At 42.9% G+C, this 19,520-nt stretch overlaps 1 protein-coding gene and 1 long non-coding RNA gene across 5 annotated transcripts; one reads left to right on the forward strand and one right to left on the reverse strand.

Moving 5' to 3' along the window:
• Window positions 1–678: 678 nt before the first annotated feature.
• Window positions 679–17,093, forward strand: LOC103974080 (uncharacterized). 4 transcript variants are annotated; one of them, XR_010485217.1, is made up of 7 exons: window positions 679–1,645; window positions 1,795–1,865; window positions 13,956–14,108; window positions 14,200–14,387; window positions 14,492–14,653; window positions 15,484–16,602; window positions 16,718–17,093. It is a non-coding gene; the product is annotated as an uncharacterized LOC103974080 (long non-coding RNA). The 4 variants fall into 4 exon arrangements; XR_010485219.1 differs by having other exon boundaries at window positions 679–1,025; window positions 1,146–1,645; window positions 15,484–17,093; XR_010485218.1 differs by having other exon boundaries at window positions 13,953–14,108; window positions 15,484–17,093.
• On the reverse strand, window positions 16,938–19,461 carry LOC135607654 (protein DETOXIFICATION 48-like). Its single transcript, XM_065099617.1, has 2 exons — window positions 18,711–19,461; window positions 16,938–18,592 (listed from the first exon to the last, which is right to left on the reverse strand). Exons 1-2 carry the CDS (start codon window positions 18,852–18,854, stop codon window positions 17,060–17,062), a joined length of 1,677 nt encoding a protein of 558 aa, XP_064955689.1. The 5' UTR covers window positions 18,855–19,461; the 3' UTR covers window positions 16,938–17,059.
• Between the last annotated feature and the right edge of the window lie 59 nt (window positions 19,462–19,520).

A 19,520-nucleotide genomic window follows, 5' to 3' on the forward strand; every position in this document is an offset into this window, starting at 1 on the left:
GACCAAGAGACCACTGTATACCTAGCGTCGGACTGGTTGACACATATCCACTTGAGACAAGACCAAAAGCTCGTGAGCTCATTGTTAGTATGGGAGACTATGTGTGTATGATGCCTTGCTAGACAACAATAACTCAGCATAATTACTGTTGGTCAATTCAACGACGATGCCTCCTCCCGTCATTGATGGAGGTCTTCGTTTTTTCTTAAAACTTAAATTATATATGTCATTATATTAATAATTTTTTTATGAGTTAGCATGCTACGTAAGCAAACTCTAACGTCTATTAACTCAAACTTAATGGGAGAGGCTGATATACTATGTTTTTGAAAATATATGAGTTATCTTATACATGAGTAAACCATAAGGGCTTAAAAGATCAATGACCAAAATTATAAGAGCTAAAATGAATCTTAATTCTAAATTATATATATTATTATATTGATAATTTATTATGAGTTAACATACTATATAAGTAAATTTTAACATCCGTTAACTTAACTTAGATTTAATGGAATGGGTTTATATATTATATTTTTAAAATATATAGATTATTTTAGATATGAGTAACCTATAAAGATTTAAAAGATTCATGACCGAACTTAACCCTTATATATATATATATATATATATATATATATATTCGACTCGATGAATTCCAACATGGAAGAGGCCGTTTCCAAAAACATTTCCGCCTCTGTTTTTTGTCTTCAAAAACGGAAACAACGTCATTGGCTGGAGCGGCGCTTCGGCCACCTCTCTCCGTTCCGAGTGCCTCTTTGGATTTGGGTGCCCAGCGGCAACCATGATACGCGTGGTGATCGTGATGAACACCGAGGGCAAGCCCCGCCCCCTCAAGTTTTATGACTTCCGGGTCCCCGAAATCTCCTCCTTTTTCTCTCTTCTGCCTTGATGTTTGCATTCCAATTGGAATCGTCTCTTTAGATTGACTGCTCTTGCATGCTCTTCTCTTGAAGTCCAGCCCCCGGAGAAACAGCAGGAGCTCATACGCAGCGTCTTCACAGGTCGGAAGCCTGTAATCCCAATAATCTGGAAAAGAACCCTCAATTCACCCCTCTTACTTCGTTCGTTTTATATCTTCGCTACAAAATTTCCATTAATATTTTTACGTCATTATGCCGTAGTTTTATCGGGAAGACCGGACAATGTTAGCAATTTCGTCGAAGCAGATGCAATCTTCGGCTCAGTAATCTTGTCCTCTCTTACTTTATCTCTCGTTGCAGAAAGGAGGAAGCCACCAAGAGGAGAGCATAAACGTCTATATGTTTGATTTTTTGTTACAATTGTACCTCTAATTGCTGAATATAATTCCTCCTTTTAAAGTTGGATTTTTTATCAGAGAAAAATTGTTGATGATTTATAGAGCTAAGGGCCCGTAAAATTCCACAGACAATGTTGGCCATTGCTTAGAAATTTTGTAGATAGATTGTGGCTTTGATGTTTGCTCTCCAAGAAAATTCCCATCTTTCCTGCCATCTATCTTATCAATCTGGTGACTGCCACTGCCATGGTTCATCTTTCTTGCAGGGTACCCGGCTGGTATACAAGCACCTCGCGACGCTGTATTTTGTTTTTGTGTTTGATGGTTGTGAAAACGAACTACCTATGCTCGACCTCAGTCAAGGTGCAAATCAAGCTTTCAACCTAGAGATTATTTCCTTATAAAAATTTTATCGTTTGTTCTTGCATGGAACTTTTTTGACGATCGTGAGTTAATTGTGCCCATAGCCTTGTATGAAACTTCGTTCCTAATTTAGATTCTGTCAACTGCAGTCCCTGTTAAGACACTGGACAGATGCTTCAAGAATGTCGGTGAGCTTGACATAGTGTTTAACTTCAACAAGGTATGCATTTGTTTTGTAAGCAATTTCTTGGATTTTTTTGACAAGTCAGTTCGTCAACATATACACCAAAATTTCAGATTACTTGTGCATATTCCTCCGCTATGCAACTGAAATAGTAAACTTCTCTTTCATTTTTTTTAAAAAAATGAAAATGCTATATTTAGAAGAAGTTGCAAAAACTAAGGCATTAGAGGCCTCTAGACAAGAACTAAAATGGGAAGTGCCCTGTACCCTACAAAAAAGGGTATGGTCATAGGCTACAGGGTTTAGTGTCCTATCAAAATGGTTGAAACCCATAATATTCAACCTGCTAGCAGAGGAAAGTATATCCAAAATTATGGTTTTGAGGTCCCAGAAGACCTTTGGGTTGGAGTTGATACAATTGACAAGTTGGAGACAGTCCGTCCATGTGTCCAATGTGTGTAAGCTGTGTTGGAGGGCTTGCCTGAGTCCTTCAAGCAATGCGAGCGCTACCGCCATTAGCGTTGAAGTGGCCACACAGGGAAATCTTCCCTCTATCAGGATTGTTCCTTCAATATCCTTAACAGCATCCCCGCCACCTGTAAGACCAGTAACAGGGTCAAAGGATCCATCACATTTGAGTCGAAGGCAAGAAGATACTCCCTGTGATGTGTAAGGGGGTTGTGTCATGCCCGTTCCCTCAAGAGCTTGGGTTGTGCAAATGGCATTTGTGTCAGCTATAGCCCTACAGTAGAGAAAAGCACTGAAACAATGGTTGCAAAAGCGGCAATTATTGCGGTTTAACCAAAGCTGCCAAAGGCAGTTTGCGATGGAACTTCGAGTCCAAAGACCCTCAAGATGTCCAAGGTTGTATCCCTCATTAAGCTAAGATCCTTCATTCCACTCATCGAAACAATAGAAGGAAACTAGGATATGATCCCTAACCAATCTCCAATAGGAGGAAGTAAAGCGACACTCAAAAAGAATGTGAGAGTCATTGAAGAGGTGGCAAACTTGTCATGGCTCAAGCTAGAAGTGAAGGAAGTTGGTGAAAAAATCAGCTATGGAGAGTAGATTTCATAAAAGTTTCCACATAAAGGTATTGATTTTTGGGGCCACCTCTATCTGCCACATCGCCTCCCAGCCATTCCATGCTTCTTCCTCTAGCTTTTGTTAGCTTTCACATACCTATAAGTACTGCTTGTAGTTAAAGAACCCTTTGGGGAAAGAGTCCAAACCCAAGCATCATTACTGGGAACCTGTAGGAGATGAATACAAAGGATGCAGGAGATGAGCAAGGGGTGGAACACCTCCCTTAGTTTTATCAAGTCCCAAGCCCTTCAGCAATAAGATCAGCAACAGTATCAATTTTCTCAACAGCATTAATTTTAAAGAAAGTAGGCCATCAATTAATGGGGCAGTTATAGATCCAAGGGTCCGTCCAGACTTTACAACCTTCCCCAATAATTTTATGTAGAATCCCATAAGATGATTCAATAAGTGGGAGAGACATTGTTGGGCATGGGATACCCTAGTGGTTTTGTTGTTCTCCCAAGGGTTAAGGTCCCCGTATTTGGCACTCTGGATATTGACCCAAAGCTTGCTATCACAGTTTAGAAGAGGGAGGACACACTTGGCATTAATGGTAGTTTTGATAATTTTTAGGTTGTGTATGCCAAGCCCACTGCAACTCTTAGAGTTAGCGATCTGATCCCAATTGATGAGTTTACATTTGTTATGATCAGCATTATCATTCCAAAAAAAGTTCCTAGTGACCTTGCTCATGTTACTAATGATTTTTTTATTAGTCCAAGAACTCATGAGGGTGTGGGTAGGGATAGAGTTAATAACCGAATTAATAAGGACAGTTTTGCTCATTTGAGAGAGCAACCCTTTGTACCAGTCTTTAATCTTACCAAGGGCCTTGTCAACCATCCGACCTTGGTAGCGCTCTTGGATTTTGCCATTGGAGAGAAAAGTTTCAAGATAAGGGATGGGCCAGGATCCCTCCTTAATGTCGAACAGATTGCAAATTCCATATTTCGTGGTAAGACTGCAATGCTTGGGGAAGTAAACATTAGATTTATCCAAGCTAACCGTGAGATTGGTTAGATTGGCGAATAGGTTGAGGGTAGAAAGGACACTGTTGCATGTTTTTAGGTTCGCCCTAAAGGAAAATATCAAATCGTTAGCAAACATGAGATATGAGACCTTGATTCCCTTGATGTTAAAAGGGGTGAACTTGTTAAAGCTAACAAGGTCAGTGAGAACCAAAGAGAGGATCTGCTGGATCAGAATGTAAAGATATGGTGAGATTTGGTCCCCTTGGCGTATACCTCTATGCCTAGAGAACCAATCAAAAGGAATCCCATTGATCAGACAAGCAAAGGTTGGGGAGGACAGGCAAGCAAAAATCCAAGATATAAAAATAGGAGGAAATTTCATGGGCTCCATGACCTATAAGATGGCATTCCAGGATATGCTATCAAATGCTTTGGCTAGGTCAATTTTGAGCATTACCATAGGAGAGTTGCCCTTAGAGGTGACCATGAAGTGGGGAAGCTCATTGACGATCAGAATATTATCATGGATGGATCAACCAGAAATGAACATAGATTGTTCTTGTTGAACAAGTTTGTTAAGATGAATGTGAATTCGGTTAACCAGGATCTCAAAAAGCAGTTTGCAAATCACGTTGCAAAGAGCGATCGACCTGTAGTCTTTGATTTTCTCAGGGTTATCATGTTTGGGAACAAGGACCACGAAAGTTCTGCCCGAACTTTGTGGGAGATGTTTGGATTTTGGAAAGAAGTTGAAAGCTTCCAAGATGTGGTCCTTAAGAGACATTCAATATTTAAAGAAAAATTTGACAATAAAGCCGGTAGGCTTAAGAGAATTACTAATTTCCAGAAAACAGATCACTCAAGATGGAATTGTCAGAATGAGTGAGAGGGGGAAGGGTGGGAATGAGATTCCAGTTTTCAGAGGGTTTGGAGCTAGAATGAGCCCACAAATTTGGATACCAATTAGAGAAGTGAGAACAAAACGATCGTTGTGACAAAGATCACCATTATCAAGTTTTAAAAGGTTAATGCTGTTTTTATGGTTTCTGAGGGTAGCCACTTTGTGAAAAAAAATGGTGTTTTTAGCCCCTTCCACTCTTCCAAGTCCCATTTAATTTTAGCTCATGTCTTCCACTTAATGAGGAGCTATCTATTTAAAGCAGTGAGTTTATTGTGCAGGTAGAGGAGATTAGAGTGATCATCGGGGGTAAGCATGCCATTGGAGTCTTTAGTTTCAAGGCCAACTATTTCTTTCTCAGTGTCTAGAACGACCTTTTCAAGTTTTTAATCTGTGGTGGATGTCAGAGAGAGGGTAAAGGGTGTTGATGTCTCCTCTCCATGAAGAGGCTGATGGGGATATAAACAGGAATAACCTTTGTATAGGAACAAATACTAGAAGACCAAAATACGCAGCGGAATAAAATGGAAACACAATCAAACAGAACACCAAGATATACGTGGAAAACCCCTTCAATGTGAAGGGTAAAAACCACGGGGCAAACTAGAGATAATCCACTATGAGAATAATGAATATACAAATCTCAATCTCTTGCCCAAAACCTTAGCAACAACCACAAGAGAAGAACTTGGATACAAGGATTACGTCACTGCCCACAATATCTAAAACCTCCCCAAGTAATCACAGCAAGAGTCTACTGTAGATTTGATCTAACCTGAGATGAGAACTCTGCTAGATGATTGAGAACAGTATCTCTGCGTTGTCCTTGTCTTCTTCCCTTTCTTTCTCTTCCTTTTCTGCCTTGTTCTCCTTCTTCTCTTTGGAATCTCGTGGCTCCAAAGATCTGCCTCGTTGCTGCATTTTTATAGCTTTAATCTGCATCTAAAACGCAGCCACCACACCCCCCTAATCTTAATTAGGGTTAGGTTAAGAGGGGGTGTGGGCTGTGGGCTAATAAAGCCCACATGGGCTGAATATGGGCCATCAGCCCAACAACCTCCCCCTTCAGCCCATAAGGGAGGCTGTCCCATGACTCCTCAATGTGAAGCCATACCGACCAACTGTCGGCATATCTCCTGTCTTTCTTTTGGTAAGGTCTTCGTCAACATGTCTGCTCCGTTGTCATCTGTATGAATTTTCTGAAGCTGCAACTACTTCTCTTCAAATACATTTCGAATCCAGTGATATCTAACATCTATATGCTTTGACTTGGAATGAAACATTGGGTTCTTACACAAATGGATGACACTCTGGCTGTCACAATGCACCACATAATTTTTCTGTTTCAGCCCCAATTCTTGTAAGAATTCTTTCATCCATAACATTTCTTTGCATACCTCTGTAGCAGCAATATATTCTGCTTCTGTGGTAGAGAGAGCAATACACCTTTGTAACTTGGATTGCCATGACACAGCTCCCCCTGCAAAAGTAAGTACATAACCTGAAGTAGACTTCCTCGTATCTATATCTCTTGCCATATTTGCATCTGTGTAACCTGTTAACATAGGTGGTCCACCTCCAAAGCTTAAACAAACCTTAGAGCTCCCTCTGAGATATCTAAAAATCCACTTCACTGCTGCCCAGTGCTCTTTGCTTGGATTTGCAAGAAATCTGCTAGTAACACCCACTGCATATGCGATGTCTGGCCTCGTACATACCATTGCATACATTAAACTTCCAACTACTGAAGCATAAGGAACCTTTTGCATTTTCTCCTTCTCCTCATCACTTGACGGACTCTGTTCTGAGCACAACTTGAAGTGACCTGCAAGAGGAGAACCAACTGGCTTAGCATTGCTCATACTGAATCTTTCCAATACCTTCTCGATGTATTTCTCCTGTGACAACCAAATCTTCTTGTTTTTCCTGTCACGAGAAATCTGCATGCCTAGTATTTGCTTTGCTGGCCCCATGTCCTTCATTGCAAAAGACTCACTCAGTTCCTTCTTCAACCTGTCAATTTTAGACATATCTTTCCCAAGAATAAGCATGTCATTAACATAAAGTAAGAGAATAATAAAATCCTCACCAAACCATTTGATGTACACACAATGATCTGAAGCCGTTCTTTTGTATCCATTTTCTGTCATAAATGAATCAAACTTTCTATACCACTGTCTTGGAGCTTGCTTTAGCCCATACAAGCTCTTCTTCAACTTGCAGACAAAATTATCTTTACCTTTGACTTTGAAGCCTTCTGGTTGCTCCATATAAATTTCCTCCTCCAAATCACCATGAAGGAAAGCTGTCTTCACATCTAACTGCTCAACCTCCAAGTCCTGGCTAGCAGCAATACCAAGAGCAACACGAATAGAAGACATTTTAACAACAGGAGAAAATATCTCTTCAAAGTCAATACCTTTCTTTTGACCAAAGCCTTTCACAACCAATCTAGCTTTGTACTTTGGTTGAGAACAATATTCTTGAGTCTTCAACCTAAAAACCCACTTGTTCTTCAAGGCCTTCATTCCATTTGGTAGCAGCACCAATTCATAAGTGTGGTTCTTCTGAAGAGCATCCATCTCTTCCTACATAGCAACTAACCACTTCTCTTTCTGCTCACTCTCAACTACTTCCTGGTAACTCTCTGGTTCGCCTGCATCAGTAAGCATCACATACTCATCTGTAGAGTATCTTCTGGAAGGTTGACGTTGTCTAGAAGATCTTCTCAACTGAGGTTCTGCGGGAACTTGCTCTCCTACTTCTTCTTGCTCAACATGTCCTGCAGGTAAATCAACATCAGGCTCTACACTATTTTCCTGCACATCTCCCCCATCACCCTGATATACTGGAGGAATAACTGGGTCACAATCTGCTAATCCTTCTGCAGAAGTCTTGGCTGGTGCCTTCTTCTTCAAATCCTCAAAAGTTTGATCCTCAAAGAAGACCACATCTCTGCTCCTGAACACCTTCTGCTTTTCTGGATCCCAAAGCCTGTAACCAAACTGATCATGTGAGTAACCAAGAAAAATACATTCTTTAGACTTACCATCCAGCTTGGACCTCTCATTATCTGGAACATGTGCAAATGCACGACAACCAAATACTCTCAAATGCCTGTAGGAAACATCTTTCTCTGACCATACATGCTCTGCAACATCACCATCTAGGGCTGTACATGGTGATAAGTTGATCACATCAACTGTAGTCCTCAAAGCCTCATCCCAAAATCTTTTGGGTAGCTTGGCCTGTGAAAACATACATATGATCTTTTCCATGATGGTGCGGTTCATCCTCTCTGTAATTGCATTATGTTGAGGTGTACCAGGAACTGTCATCTCATGTTGGATCCCATGTGACCTGCAATAGTCATTAAACAATCCCGTATACTCACCACCATTATCTGATCTTATGCATTTCAATTTCCTTTCTGTCTCCCTTTCAACCCTGGCATGAAACTCTTTGAAGACATTAATAACCTGATCTTTGGTCTTCAAAGCATAAGCCCAAACTTTCCTGGAAAAATCATCTATAAAAGTGACAAAATAAAGTGCACCACTTATACCAAGAACATCAACAGATCCACCAGGAGTTTTTGTCCTCAAAGGACCACATACATCTGTATAAACACGGTCTAAGGCATGCATTTTTCTAGACAAAGCAGCACTAGTAAATGAAACTCTATGTTGTTTACCAGCCAAACAATCAATACAAGGGTTCAGATGTATACCTCTGAGATCTGGTAATACCTCTCTCTTGGAAAGAGCTTGCAGCCCCTTCTCGCTCATGTGTCCCAATCGCCTATGCCACAACTCCATACTGAAGTCTTTCTCTGTAGCATTTAACTGCTCACCATAAGCTTTAGCCTGCAACCTGTACAAAGTATAACATTTCTTTCCACTAGCTATAACAAGAGAACCCTTACTGAGCTTCCATTGCCCTTTGTGAAATCTGCTTTCATACTCTTCGTCATCTAGTCTTCCAACTGAAATTAAATTCAGCCTCAAGTCAACCACATGCCTCACATCCTTAAGTACCAACTTGCAGCCAAGGTTGGTCTTTAAATGGATATCACCCATGCCAATGATGTCTGCTGTGCCATAGTTGCCTATCTTGATAACACCAAAGTTTTCAGACCTGTATGTAGCAAAAAACTCCCTCCGAGGTGTAGCATGATAAGAAGCACCTGTGTCAATCACCCACTCAAGATCCTGACACACACAAGAAAAAATATCATCAGAAGGAGACAAAATCAAATAATCACCACCCTGTACTGTAGCTGTAGTATTATTCTTTGACTCTGTAGACTCCACTTCTTTTCCCTTTTTCTTGTTCTTCTTAGGTTGCTTACATTGGTTCTTGTAATGTCCTTTCTCACCACAGTTATAGCAAGCAATATCTTTTCTTGATCTTGACTTGCTCCTACCCATACGTGAACTGCTTCTAGACTTTGACCTTCCTCTGTTCTCTGAGATAAGTGCCTGTGAATCATTCTGAGATGTTGCCGAACTCTTTCTTCTCAACTCCTCATTCAACAAACTGCTTGTTACTTGACTCATAGTGACAATACCATCTGGTGCAGAATTACTAAGGGAAACCACCAGTGTCTCCCAACTTTCTGGTAATGAACTGAGAAGTAACAATGCCTGCAACTCATCATCAAGAGACATTTTCATAGAGGATAACTGGTTAGTAATACTCTGCATTTCATTCAAATTCTCAGCAATAAAAGCACCCTCTCTATATTTTAGGTTCACAAGTTTTCTGATCAAAAAAGCTTTGTTGCCAGCTGTTTTTCTTTCATAGAGACTTTTCAATTTTTTCCAAAAAGAATATGCAGAAATTTCAGTAGAAACATAGTGAAAGACACTATCATCAAGCCACTGTCTAATAAACCCAATTGTTTTTCGATCTAACCTCTTCCACTCATCATCTGTCATAGTTGTAGGTTTTGCACTATCCCCTTGCAAAGGTCCATACAAATCTTTGCAATACAAGAGATCTTCCATTCTTGGTTTCCATATCATCCAATTATTTCCATTCAAACTAATCATGCGAGAAATATTACTGGCCTCCATGTTCAAATACAAAAATTAAATCACCAAAACCCCGCTCTGATACCAGTTGATGGGGATATAAACAGGAATAACCTTTGTATAGGAACAAATACTAGAAGACCAAAATACGCAGCGGAATAAAATGGAAACACAATCAAACAGAACACCAAGATATACGTGGAAAACCCCTTCAATGTGAAGGGTAAAAACCACGGGGCAAACTAGAGATAATCCACTATGAGAATAATGAATATACAAATCTCAATCTCTTGCCCAAAACCCTAGCAACAACCATAAGAGAAGAACTTGGATACAAGGATCACGTCACTGCCCACAATATCTAAAACCTCCCCAAGTAATCACAGCAAGAGTCTACTGTAGATTTGATCTAACCTGAGATGAGAACTCTGCTAGATGATTGAGAACAGTATCTCTGCGTTGTCCTTGTCTTCTTCCCTTTCTTTCTCTTCCTTTTCTGCCTTGTTCTCCTTCTTCTCTTTGGAATCTCGTGGCTCCAAAGATCTGCCTCGTTGCTGCATTTTTATAGCTTTAATCTGCATCTAAAACGCAGCCACCACACCCCCCTAATCTTAATTAGGGTTAGGTTAAGAGGGGGTGTGGGCTGTGGGCTAATAAAGCCCACATGGGCTGAATATGGGCCATCAGCCCAACAGAGGCAACAATATTATTGACCTCTTGGTAAAAATATTTTAGCAGATTTACAGCCCTGTTTAATCTTGTTTGCTTGAATAAGAAGAGGGGCATGGTCGGACGCAGCCCGAGCCAAGTGCTGGATGAAAATCTTATCAAACAAAGAAATTCAATACTGGTTACCAAGGGCACAGTCCAACCTAGCAAAGATCCTAAAGTGCCTTGTTGCTCCAGGTGAAACGACTACCATAAAAGCCAAAATCAAGAAGACCAGAGTTAAAAACAAAGTTCTGGAAATCCAAGACAGAACTAGAAAGAAGGAACGGCCTACCTCCAAGCTTTTCATCGATAAAAAGGATAGTGCTAAAATCGTTGTAAAGAAACTATGAAAGCGAAACAAAACCGAGAGCAGAGAGCAAAGTCCAAAGAGACCGACGAGTATGAACCGAAGTGCTTGCATATATTGCGGAAAAGATCTATGGGGACATACAAGGGGTTTCCATAACGAGATTAAAACTTTGGGTATTTTTGCTAATAGTGGTAGCCTTGATCGAGGAGGATTTCTAGGCTACTAATATGCCGCCAGAACGTCCAACAACCGAGACGAAGTTCCCACTCCAAGCCTTTCCTAGCCTATGGAGGAAACTGCAGTTGCACTCCTCGTCCAGGTGAGTCTCAAGAAGAGTGATGATATCTAGTTGATGTGTTTTTATAAGGACCATGAATTGCTCCTTTCCTTCTTGTTTCGAGGCACTCCTGTAATACCAAGAGAGTATAATAATTAGATTAGGAGAAGAGGGGGGTGCGGCGAGGGATTGAGAGCCTCTGCATCTGCAGAATCGGCACTAGGATGTAGAGTTTTCTTTTTCTTTGATTGAGAAGAGGAGAAGAAGAACGAAGGGGAGGGAGTCGACTTCATGATCTCCTCTTGAGCTTTAGGCCCATCCTTCACTATCCTGACCCACTCTAGATCTACTTTGTCTGCAAGTTAGTCATCACCCTGTTTCAACCCTTTCTCAGTTGCCTTATGGAAGACCTCCGTCACCCTGCAAACCAAAGCCTCAAACGAGGAGTTAATGTTAGAGGAAGAAGGAGAGGAGGGGAGGGTTGTTCGAGTTCGGCCTTACATTGTAAACAAGGGCAAAGATCAGAACAATGCTCGACCACGCCATAGCTGAAATAGATATTGGGTATATTTTCATATGATATTGTTTGGAAAAACTGGTAAGAGCCCTCCTTGATCCAGAAACCTTGGGGCAAAGGTTTGGAGAAGTTGACTAGGACACACACGGGCAAACTTCCCTCTTGAACGAGATAGTGTGATATCATCTATCTTCACCAATCTACCAATTCTAGAGGCAATTTTACTAAGAACGCTCGAATAGTGAAGCTCAAATGGCAAGCCTGGCAATTAAATCTAGATTGGTGCAACTTCCACTTTCTCCCACAACGATTGGAAGTTGTCCTTCCAAGGCAGGAGGGTAAGAGCCTAGCTACCAACAAACCACGACCCTCCAGTGAGGATGTCCGATAGTTCCTCCTTGGAATTGAAATGGAAGCCAAAGAATCCTGATGCTATATCCACAATCTAAATTCCATTTGGGAGTTTCCAAATCTTGAACAGGATCGATCTTAAGAATTCCAGATGGGGGTGCACGCTCGAAGAATTTTTCATAGAGACAGTGTTGCCAAGCCTCCTTGGAGGTCTTCACTTCTGAGAGGTCGAGCTCTATCACTAGATTGGAGCTCTCCTGAATGCGATGGAGGGTGGCTTCACAAGGAGCTTTGTTGCCATTTTGTGTTCCCTTGAAGAGGCTAGCCTAGGTTGATCGGATAGATTGTGGCAGCAGTGTAGGGTTGCATGATGGTCGAGAAGAAGAGAGAGGGGCTTTGCAAGAATCGTCGGGTGAGTTGGGAGGCTTGTCTGGAGGCTTTGGGGGTGGGGAAACTTTGGGGTTCATAGGGGGGAAGAGGAGTGACTCCTGTCGCCAGAGCTCACCGCTGAAGCTTTCCAGAAAACTTCTATTATAACCGAGTAAAATGCATCTGCTCTTTCATCTTAACTAAAAGAAGAATGCACAAAAGCTAGGGAAAGTGAGCTTAGGAGAATGTTATTTTGTTCTCAATGGAATGGGTTGCAAAACAACTTGAAGCAAGTTCACTTTTAGTTAGACAAACCAATGTTACAGAGAATCAATTAACTCTATCCTGTTTGCTAGAAGTATTAGCGATAACAGAATGAGTATTTGCTCAGAACACTCATGAGCTACTCATATTAAACTTGGCATGACTGGATCTTGAACTCAATGTTTAAATATTGGCTCATTTCCCTCTACTTGTCTCTTATCTTCATATTTTCTTTCTTTAAACTTCTAGCGTTTGTTTTTATGTATAAAATAGAATGTATTTATGCTATGTTTTTTTCAAGTAGAAATGAATGCTTTGGAATAGCAATGTTTCCTATCTATAATCAACAAAAGAATCTATTACTATACCCTTACTGGCTATATTTACTATGAAAATTGATCCAAGAGGGTATCATCATATTTATAGTTTACATCAGATCATGCCAATTAGTTGGAGACCTCCATATTCTATAAATGCTTCTCAACTGCATCTTTTAGGCATTGGACATATAGCCTTGTGATGAGTAGGTTGTAAATAGGTACGAACAGGGCGAAATTCACACTAAAAGAATAAATTATTTAGTATGCATATATGTGCCACCAATAGATAAGATATATTGAGGACAAGCTTTAGTACATCAGATAAATTGCTTTTTTGTGACCTGGATGACCACAGTTCAAGATACTGGAACAACTTCTTTATTTGTAAGGTAACCCTCAGATTCTGCATTAGTAGGAGCCTCATTTGCTGGGTTCGCCCAATGGATAAGATATATTCTTGGTGACACAGCAATGGTTACTTGGGCAGAGATTTCACTTGTCTTTTTTAGTCAGAGGGTATACTTTCAACATTTGGCTTCTTTCTCTTACCCTACTGCAGCATACACAATATGGTTTTGTCAAATTCATTTATTTTTGCATATTACATGTTCAAGTTTTATCTCTTTATACAATCCATTCTTCTAATAACATCAATTATTTTTCATTGATGAGAAATTTAATTTGGATCTTCCAAAACAAAAAGACAAATTTAAGATCTTAGAAAGTTAATTGTGGCATCATGAAATTTGTATAATTTAGAATTTCAAGAAAAACCATAATTTAGAATTTGAAAAAAAAAATTGTATGCTAATGGTTGTAGATGTGTTTACAATGCAACTACTAAAGTATGTTGTGTAAAATTGTGTTTTTGTATATTTTCTTTTGCTGATAATACAGACAAGCCATATGAGTTGTTGAGATGTGTTACTGTTGTAGAAGACAATAATTTGCTTCATTCCTTGTCATCACGTCCCATCTTATATGAAAACTAAAGTGACTTGTTTACCTAGAAGGCCGAGACGGGCTCCACAAGATTTCATGTAAACTATGTGAACGTGGATTTCTTATTCCCGGATGCATACTGTCCTAGATGAAATCATATTTGGAGGCCAGGTGCTGGAAACTAGTTCCTAGCAAGTGATTAAAGCAGTCGAGGAAATCTCAAGGTGCTATCTCTTTCGAGCTCTCTTCCAAACTCGACCACATGAGAAATTATTTGTTTCTCTACGTTAACTGAGATTAGTTTCATTTTAACAGGCTAGAGAAATCTTCCAATTCAATCAGCTGGGTGCCAAAGTCTGTAACCAGAAGGTTTGGCTGCTAGTCTGCTGCAAATTTCAGGATGTGGTTCCAGGACCAGTGCATCACTGTGTAGGTTTCTTCAATCTTCTGCATTTGAGTTGATAACATCAACAGATTGGGAGCTAGTTTGAGCCATGGTGAAGGTGTGCTTCTTATGGGTTAATACTCTATTGGATCAAGTTATTCTGATCTACCTTTGTATTATCATGGAAACATGCAAGTAAAATATTAACCCTAATTTGCTCAGGGAAACAGGAGACATTTCACCGAGGCCAGACCGCACCTGGTATATTTGCTTGCATTGCTAGGTACTATGGAGGCTGGGCTGCCCCCTTTTATATGTTTACTGGGTTCGTCTGGATTGATTCAGTTTTTAGCAACTTCGATACTGATGGATTTTCCAGAACTTGTAAGTCAGGCCAATTTTCATTAGGCAAGTATACTTTTAGATTTAATTCCCTGATAAATGTATGCTGTCTGAGTCATGCTATCAGTTTGCTTTTCCATTTATTTCATTGCTTTGTGTTTATTTCAAGTTACCAGAAAGTGATTTCTGTCATTATCAGTTCCTACATAGTTCATCATAATTTTATGTCATTATTGGAAGCCTTATCTCACCCCATATGGTCTTTACTCTGTATTCATTTTTCCTTTTATAAATTTAGCTTTCATTATGATAATTGTTTGAGCATATACCTCTCTACAGCCGTCAGTTCTAATTGACATTATTGTTATAAAGTAACTGTAAAACATATATCATCACTCATCATTGGCTCCTGGTGAGTTGTATTAGCAGTATTTATTTGCATATCTGGTTGGGATACTACTGTCAGAAAAAAGAGGTTTCAAGGAATCATGATTAGTAGTATAAGTTCATTTAATCAGGCCAGCCTGAATAAGCTTTGCACCACAGGTTGGAATTGGCTAATTTGTCTGCACATCCTTCCAACCATTGCTTAGTAAAAGAGATGAGCTGGTCAATTTGGCAAACTCAAATCTTCTCTGGATTGCATGGATTTAATTAGTATGATTGTGATTAGGTGTGCACATCAAGTGATAATATGCCTTGTGCAAATGCTTCACGGTTGGAGTGTACAACCACACCACGGGCAGTGTGTTCATTGCATCTGAAGTGTTGATTGCAGCATTCTCTCTTTCTCCCTTAGGGTATATGCACTGATGCTGACCACTCTTTGACCAGATTGATGATCTCGTCACTAATCGAATGTTTTCGTACAGAAAGGTGGTCGTGGATCGGTCGGATCCAATCCATGGTGCCAGAGTTTGAACAGGACTGTTCTTGCGTTGCCATGGAGGAATACGAAGGGATCTCCTTTTCCCTTGCTTCTCTCCATCTTCCAGCTTACGTTACTTGGATTCCAACCTTGCCCTGCGTTTTAAGGGAAGACGGAGCGGAGCAGGTCAAAGGCCAACCCACGCCAGCCAGTAGTAGTCATTCATTCAGTTTACCTATCTTCTCCACCACTCGCTCTTGCTTCCACGCCGGAGATGCTCAATCGAGCTTCGTGTGGCTCAGTCGTAGCCCTTTTGCCTTACAAATGGGCAAGCGGAGACCGAGTTGGGCACCCTGTTTTGATCACTATTAATGGTCTCCCACCTCGCGTGGCACCCTTCTCTCCAGTCGCCATGAGATCAGATCACCATTGCTTTGCAGTGTAGCACGCCACCTTGTTCAATGGGTTTGAATTCGCATGTTTCTTGCCCCATCTTGAGGTGGCGGTGGAGAGATAGTGGTCTTCTTTTTCACCGATGCAACAGCCAACGCCACCTCCGGGCTCCAGCTCAAGTCTTCCAAAAGAACCATGCCGGAGTAATAGAATATGAGAAGGAGAACATGGTGACATGGGGTTGGCAGTGATGAATCCTCCTAGCGTGGTAGCCTCGTCAGCCCTAAGGCAAGAACACAGGTGGCGCTGCCCTCCAAGCTCCTCATCATCCCCTCTTTTGAACGCTTGGAGGAGCAGCAGCGCAGCACAGCACTCACCCACTCTGCTTCAGCTCCGGTATTGACATGACACTCGAAAGTCCAACCAGAAGCCTATATAAACAATAGTGGCGATGTGATCTTTTTTAGTCGCCTCCCCCTCCCCTGTTTCTTCTTTTGCAGCAGCCCATGCCCCACCGAACTCAGCATCTCCACCAATGATCCACCCTCACTGTAATTAATAGATTTCTACTGCCAAAAGAACAGGAAAGCTGCAGTGACATGGTGCTTGATGATGATGATGATGATGACGATACTTGGTTTTCCCTCTATATTTTTGCATGTGGGAGTTCTTTCGACCATTCCAGCAAATTGAGTACTTAGAAGAGCACCACAAGTTCCAAGATTTAATGGTGAGTTCCAGTTGGTGGAGGAGGTACAGGGATGATAAGGTTGTTTACTTCACAGGCATCTCATGATGGTGCTCTAAGCTTTTACCATTTTGTTGAACTATCGGTGTATCATTAGGAGGACAGCTTTGGGAATGCTTAAATAGTCAGCTGCCATGGGAGTTATCAAAGAAGACGAGTAGGAAGAGTACTTCTGCAATCACATGCAGTACTTGTGCAACTTCACTTGAAGATGGTGACATTTGCGTGCTGGATTCTGCATGTACCTCTACTCGAGAAGTCCCATCTGCTCTCCGATGGGAACTGCGTATCCTTGGGAAGAAATGACCCTCTCAGGGTTACCAAGATGGACATATTAGATTCATGTATATTCTCAAACCATACATCAGATTAGAATAGGAAAAGAAGGAAGGAAATAGAGAAGGTTTTAAGGTCAAAGACACAAGAATTTGTGCACTCATTACACATAGGAAATGAGATGATCTGTTTCAGAACTACTCACCCTCTTCACATCGCCATTCATGCACAAAATCCCTTCCAGTGCAGCTGCCCTCTTTTTGTCTTCACTGGTGGAAGGTGATAGAACACTGTTGATGCCACTAGTATCAGCAGTGATGGGAGCGATAGGAGGAGGAGGAGGAGAAGAATTAGAAGCTCTTGTCAGTTCTCTGGCTCTCTCCACCTCCATCCTCCAATCTGTGCCGGCGAGCACGTATGCCATGATGGCCGCGCACGACGCCTGCGCCGCCAGCAGCCCCAGCCACAGCCCCGGGAGCCCCATTTTCCCGACGAAGCTCAGCAGTATGGCAACAGGCAGTCCGATCAAGTAGAAGGAGCCCAGATTGATGTTGGCCCCGGTGGTCGGCCTCGCGCTCCCCCTTAGCACGCCGCACCCAGTGGTCTGTGGGCAATTCCCGAGCTCACACAGCCCGGCGATTGGCAGCGCCAATGCTGTGAGCTTCAGAGTCTCTGCGTCGTTTGTGAACAGCCTCCCCCATTGATGCCTCATCGAAGTCGTGAAGACCATCGCTGCGAGCCCGAGCAGGACGGCGCACGCCAAGGATACCACGGCCGCGGTCCGGGCCTTGGCCGGACGGTTAGCTCCCAACTCGTTGCCGACCCGGGTGGACACCCCCAGGCTCAACGCCGACGGGAAGACGTACACCAAGGACGTAGTCTGGATAAGTATCCCCATGGAAGCAACTGCTGCCTTGGGGTTGGCCAGCAGGCCGCTGAACAGTACCATGAACTCGTACCACCACCACTCGAGGCACACGGACACGCACGACGGTGCGGCGAGCTTGAGCAACGTCGACCAACCCCTGAGGCAGTCCATGCTCGGCCTCACCCACGAGTCCTTGCACACGCCAGAGCACAGGACGAAGAGAAGCAAGCATATGAACAGGTTCAAATTGGTCCAGACCATCGCCAGGGCCACGCCCGCGATACCCATTTTGAGATGCACGACGAGGAGATAGTTCAACGGCACGTGGAGGACGACGGAGACGAGCGAGCAGTACGTGACCGGAAAGGTGATGTTTTGAGATCTCAGGTAGATGCGAAGAGGGTGGAGAACTGACAAGAAGAAGAGGTCAGGAATCGCGAATGTAATGAAGATGTGGGCGGTGGAGGAGATCCGCTCATCCTGCCCGCACCACAAGAGGATTCTCTTCATATTGAGCCAAAGGAAGGCGATTGGGATGGACGCCGAAAGCAGGAGCAGAATGGTCCGTTGCAGAGTGAGACCGAGGAGCTTGCGTTGCTTGGCGCCGAAGGCCTGGCCACAAATGGGCTCCATGCCCATGGCGAGGCCGGAGAGGACGGAGTAGCCAGTGATGTTCGCAAACCCGATCGACAGGGAGCCGCCCGCCAGCTCGAGCTGGCCGAGGCCGCCAAGGAAAAGCATCGATATCATGGCGCGCGAGTAGAGGACGAGGCCAGTTAGAGCCGTGGGGATAGAGATCTTCCCTATGGCCCTCATTTCTTCTGCCGCCTGAATCCAATTCATGCGAGCAAAGCATATCAACCGTCAGCATCTCTATATATCGGCTAGCGAAAGCACCAAGTGTGTGCATGCATTGGTGTGGCAGAGGGAGTAGCAGTGTGTTTACCTCTGCAAGACCGGGGCATCTGTGGAGGTCTTGGTCAAGGGGTTCGAGAGGGAGATCCTCCATACGGAGCTTGTGGGTACTTAAGAGATGAGAGTTCGTATCGAAGGGGAAAGAGGGAGGAGAGGAGGGTGTGGTGTTGCACATGGTTCTGCTGCTTCCTTGTTTTGGCTTCTGGTTGTCTCTCCACTAAGCTTCGCACGGCACAAAGATACTTCTCCAGTTCGTGAGTGCTGCAGCGGGCAGTGGCTCTTTGGTTCCTTCGCGTGCTCTGCCGCTGCTGCCGCCTGCTAATTGGGAGCGAGCACGGGGGAGTCCACACCTCCTTGGGAGATACACATCCCCTTATATAGTGGGAGAGTACACAGATACACCACACGTGTCGATTGTTTATTCCCGAGGTGGGTTCGGGGCATACTTCCCTTCCCACTCTCCATTTGGCTCGTATCAGCAGAAAGGACCGTGATGTGGTTGGTTCCGGCACCAGTTCACGTACGTCCCTCCCTACCGAGAATGGCAGGCCGCTCAGGGTCTACTGCTTTGACTCGCTTCTTCCTTCATCATGCTTACGCCCGGGCCGGAGTGGCAGGCCGCTCAGGGTCTACTGCTTTGACTCGCTTCTTCCTTCATCATGCTTACGCCCGGGCCGGAGTGGCAGGCCGCTCAGGGTCTACTGCTTTGACTCGCTTCTTCCTTCATCATGCTTACGCCCGGGCGGGCGTAGCAAATCCTCTGCAACCGTAGTTGAACTCGGTCGAGCTGAGACTCATCGTACAGTTGCAAGCAACTCTAGCCTTCATGATCTGTCCCTCT

The sequence above is a fragment of the Musa acuminata genome, chromosome BXJ2-3 (assembly GCF_036884655.1).
Source record: "Musa acuminata AAA Group cultivar baxijiao chromosome BXJ2-3, Cavendish_Baxijiao_AAA, whole genome shotgun sequence".
Taxonomy (NCBI): domain Eukaryota; kingdom Viridiplantae; phylum Streptophyta; class Magnoliopsida; order Zingiberales; family Musaceae; genus Musa; species Musa acuminata.